Genomic DNA, 4,804 nt, shown 5'->3' with positions numbered 1-4,804 from the left:
TGTGCCTCCTGTTTCTCCTCTGCCCTGGCTTCCCACTGGCTTCCATTTCTTCTCTGCTTCCTTTGGGGCTCCAGCGGCTTCTGAAATGTCAAACTTCAGCAGGAGGGGAACAAGCAGGGGGAGACCATGGGGCTCTTCCTCCCCACGTGCCGTCCTCCCAGCACCCCTGCCCTCCCCAGCTCTCTGCCTCCCCTTCACGCACCCCTAAAAACACCCGGTTTGTTAAGAGTCCTTTTCTATTTATTCTCCCAGTTCTTTCCTCACCTGTTTCTCCCTCCGCCGCCCGCCCCCCCCCCCAGGCTTCTTTTTCTAATGGACCCGTCAAATGTCAGAGCCCAGCAGGAGGGGAGGGATCGCCCAGCAGGACCCCCTAGTGGTCCTGTTCCCTGTTCTCTCTTGTTTGTTTATCTCTAGCCCTGGAAAGGGAAGAGCCTGGGGAAAATGGACGGTGGGGAGAGGCGAGGGAGGAGTTTTCATGCCTGTCTGCGGACTCGGGGAGAGTTGATTCACATTCCTGCAGACTCACAGAGATTTGGAGCAGAGACACAGGGGAAAAGGGACAGGGGTGCTAGAGGAAGTGAGGCTGGGGCTGTCTGAGCAGGGGCTGAAGGGAGGGAAGATTGTGTCTGCACGAACACGGATGGAGGTGCGTGCAGGAGAGGGTAGGCAGGAGAAAATGGTGAAAGCACACAGGGTCCAGCGGTGGGATGGGTCCTCGACGAGTGACTAGATTGTTGGAGATGCGGGGGGGGGGGGGGGGGGGACCCCGGGAGAACCCAGGCTTACCCCCTCCCATCCAGTGTGACCCAGGCCAAGCCACCAAGTACCTGTACGAGCTGCTCTACAATGACCCCATCAAGATCATCCTCATGCCTGGCTGCAGTTCTGTCTCCACACTTGTGGCCGAGGCCGCCAGGATGTGGAACCTCATTGTGGTAGGTGGGGGTGGGGGTGGGGTTTCAGAAGGTGGGGGCTGAACAGGGGTGGACAGCATGTAAGAGGGCTGTGGAGGGACCCAGGTGCAGGACTCCTGGTCCTTTGGGGCCTCCTGGCAGCAGGGGGCTGATAGCTGCACCTGACTTAGCTTCTTGTCAGACGGAAGTGAAGTCAGATCAGGGAACAGGCACCTGTGCCAGGCGGTGGGTCTGGGGGGGTCCCCTCTCCCGGGAGCCTGGAGCGTGAGCGTGCCCCGCGCTGTGTCTGTCCCTCAGCTTTCCTACGGCTCCAGCTCACCGGCCCTGTCCAACCGGCAGCGTTTCCCTACGTTCTTTCGAACTCATCCGTCGGCCACACTCCACAATCCCACCCGGGTGAAGCTCTTTGAGAAGTGGGGCTGGAGGAAGATCGCCACCATCCAGCAGACCACTGAGGTCTTCACCTCGGTGAGAGCGCATTTCCCACATGCCAGTGGAGACGTGTGGCCAGGATCCCTTATTGGGGAGAAGATCCTGTTTCTTTATCAAAAGCAGACACATTCCGACTGGGTTAAGTGCATGTTCTTTCTGCAGCCAGAGGAATTAAGCAGAGCTGAGCTTTCAAGAAAGATTCTTTCCAACTTCTTAGTTTTAGGACATTTTTCCCCTTTGATGTTCTCTTCCCCAGACAGACCCAAATGACCCACTTCTAATAAAGTAGGTTCACTCCACAGTTCAGATGACATGAGAGAGAGAATGTGAGAGAAGAACCCAGAAAGGCAGCAAATCCAGAGACACTCGGGGTGGCAGGTGTGAGTGGGAACGGAGAAGGAGGGACAGGAGAGGCAGAAGACGTCTCTGGAACAGCACGGGTGGAAAAGAGGAAGCTCAGGGCTCTGTACCTGACGGAGGCAGCCCCTCCTGTTATTCTGGTCTTTGGATCCTCCACCCGCCCTCATGCTCAGCAGCCCTTCAATCCTCCCCTGACTTTCAGTGACCAGGACATTCTTCTGTGGTCCTTTTGTCTGCCCACTTGCCTCTTGAGGTTGAGACCATCGTGTGCACACCAGACCCTGTCTCATCTTTCCCGATTCCTCTGTTCTGCTCTCCCCTATGTTTGCTGCTTGGTAGGGATTGGCAGGGGGTGGGGTGGGGTGGGGGGATAGGGTGACCTCCCAGGACACAGATCCTTGCGAGGGGCTCATAAGTACCTTCCCACGTAGGACCGTCCCTGAGACCCCAGCTGCTTTCCTTTGAGCTCTTCCCACCCTGGGGCAGATGCCATTGAAGGAAGGGTCAGAACTGCGGTTCCTCCACTTCAGACTGTATGATCCCCAGGTAGCATCTCCGGTCTTTATGCCACTGTGCACCTGTGCTTTCTCCGTTTGTTCTTATTCCCACCCAAGACTCTGGACGACCTAGAGGAACGAGTGAAGGAGGCTGGAATCGAGATTACTTTCCGCCAGAGTTTCTTCTCAGATCCAGCTGTGCCTGTCAAAAACCTTAAGGTGGGGTGGTTGGGAGTGGTGGGCTCAGCCTACAGAGGGACCGGGTTGGGGGGGACAGTGGTGGGCTGGAGAGGAGAACCAGACAGGCAGGTTGTTGGGGTATGATTAGTGTATAGCATTGTGTAAGCTTGCAGCCTGCAACGAGTTGATCTGATACGTATATATATACACACACATATATATATATATGTAGCATGCAGTTGTATATTGCATGTTACATATTATAGGTTGCATATAATTGACGTGTAACATTATATAAGCTGTGATGATACACTGATGTGTTGCGATACGATTACAACCCATGCTAGCTAACATCTCTTTTTTTTATGAATATAATTTATTGTCAACTTGGTTTCCATATAACACCCACTGCTCATCCCAACAAGTGCCCTCCTCAATGCCCATCACCCACTTTCCCCTCTCCTCCACCCCTCAGCTAACATCTCTATCGCATCACAGAATTTTGATTCTGCGAGACCGTAGCATCTCCTGGGGAGGTTCATTTCCATTGTCCAGTGACATTTCTATGCTACCCCTCCAGCAGAACCCTGCATTAAGCACTCTAGGGCAGGGGATGAATGCCGTGGCAGCAGCTGGCTGTTTCCAGGCCTCCCTCAGCAGCTGGCTGTTTCCAGGCCTCCCTCAGCAGCTGTTTCTGTCCACGCTGCAGCGCCAGGATGCCCGGATCATCGTGGGACTGTTCTATGAGACCGAAGCCCGGAAAGTTTTTTGTGAGGTAGAGTTGGAATCAGAGGAGGCAGGGGTCTGGGTGGGCTCTGTACGTTGGGCGTGTTGCGGGGTCTCCTGTTTGCATCTCTGATCAGGTTGATAGCAGATGCTGTGAGATGACGAGTAATATGACGCTCCTGTCTGTTGCCTCTGCCTCCCATCTTGGCTTCTCACACACAGCACTTTCTCCAGATCTCAGTTTTGTACCCTCTGTGCTTCTGCAGGAGCCCGAGTCCCATCTTTCCTGACTAGCTGGGGAGGAGCTTAGAAGGAGGAATTGCCGAGTCTTTCCCACTCCCTCCGAGACTTGTAGATTCCTCTTTTCAATTCTCTGCTCTTCTCCGGTTCCCGAGAGGCTGGAGAGTGTCAAGGGAAATAAAAGAAAAAGGGGAAGAAGGGCCCAGCCTCCCTCCTCCCCTGCATTCAGGTGTACAAGGAGCGGCTTTTCGGGAAGAAGTACGTCTGGTTCCTCATCGGCTGGTATGCTGACAACTGGTTCAAGATCTACGACCCGTCCATCAACTGCACGGTGGACGAGATGACGGAGGCTGTGGAAGGCCACATCACCACTGAGATCGTCATGCTGAACCCGGCCAATACCCGCAGCATCTCCAACATGGTGAGAGTGGGGACCTAGAAGCCAGCCCCTGGGCAGGGGCGAGGACTGAGGGAACCTGGCAGGGCAGGGGAGCGGGAAGGAGAGATGGCAGGGGCAAGTTCACTAGGCCCACCTGAGTGGAAGGGCTGTTACCATGGCAACAAGGAGCGGTTGGCAAGAAGTCAAGTGAAGGAGAGGCGTTAATGATCATATAGATGCTGTATACGCAGGCACCTCGGCAGAGCTGTTCCTGAGCTGAAACGCCTTTTATTCTCTTAGTGACTTCCGGGCCCTTTGCACTTGCTTAATATTCACTCCTGATTGATACTCAATTAGCTTGGTTCCTGATGTTGTTTCAATGATTCCCTTTTAGACTTTCAGATATAAAAGGGACTTCTGAAATCAGTTACTTCCGGATAACAGATAGTGGCGGACCTAGAGCCGGGAGGCGAATGATCTGGTTGGGAAGGCTGGGGTGGCCCCGCGGGAGGGGCACCCGCTCCTTTCCTCTCAGTGCTATACCCCAAGGACCATGGGCGTCTTGAGCCAGCTTACAGGGCAATCTGCATGCCTGCTTATTACTCCCAGGGGTAGCTCCAGGTCTGGGGTACCTGTTTTGGAAAGCATGCCAGGGGCAAATTCATGGTCGTAAAGTCCCAAATATCTCATCAAAACAAAGGTTCAGTGAAAATGCTTTTGTGTAGTAAACCAGGAGCTTAGGTACATGATTTCAGTGCTCCTCCCACCAATGCTCTGATTAGGGTTTTCATTCTGTTCTATCGACCAGGAAACTGATGCAAAGAGGTTAAGTGACTTGGCCTAGGGGCCCTGTCCCTGCTGAGCTGTGAGGCCGGAGTTGGCCCCTGTTGGAGTCTGACCCCAGACCCCTCTGCCCCATCACCCTCCAGCCCTGTCCCTGCTGAGCTGTGAGGCCAGATTTGGCCCCTGTTGGAGTCTGACCCCAGACCCCTCTGCCCCATCACCCTCCGGCCCTGACCCTGCTGAGTCGTGAGGCCAGAGTTGGCCCCTGTTGGAGTCTGACCCCAGACCCCTCT

General features: G+C 54.6%; 1 protein-coding gene across 1 annotated transcript in view; it reads left to right on the top strand.

Annotated features, from left to right (window-relative positions):
* GABBR1 (gamma-aminobutyric acid type B receptor subunit 1) overlaps nt 1-4,804 on the top strand; it is a gene marked incomplete at its 3' end in the record, with an annotated part of 25,358 nt that overhangs the window by 6,554 nt on the left and 14,000 nt on the right. Inside the window, exons 6-10 of the mRNA XM_040457132.1 lie at nt 801-935; nt 1,212-1,382; nt 2,321-2,422; nt 3,093-3,158; nt 3,579-3,770. Of these exons, the coding sequence (XP_040313066.1) occupies nt 801-935; nt 1,212-1,382; nt 2,321-2,422; nt 3,093-3,158; nt 3,579-3,770 (666 nt within the window). The remainder of the gene's footprint in view (nt 1-800; nt 936-1,211; nt 1,383-2,320; nt 2,423-3,092; nt 3,159-3,578; nt 3,771-4,804) is intronic.

Source organism: Herpailurus yagouaroundi, unplaced genomic scaffold (assembly GCF_014898765.1).
Source record: "Herpailurus yagouaroundi ecotype Mexico unplaced genomic scaffold, PumYag 219, whole genome shotgun sequence".
Classification (NCBI taxonomy): domain Eukaryota; kingdom Metazoa; phylum Chordata; class Mammalia; order Carnivora; family Felidae; genus Herpailurus; species Herpailurus yagouaroundi.
Note: the sequence above shows the minus strand (reverse complement) of the source record. Positions and strands in the feature narration are given on the sequence as shown.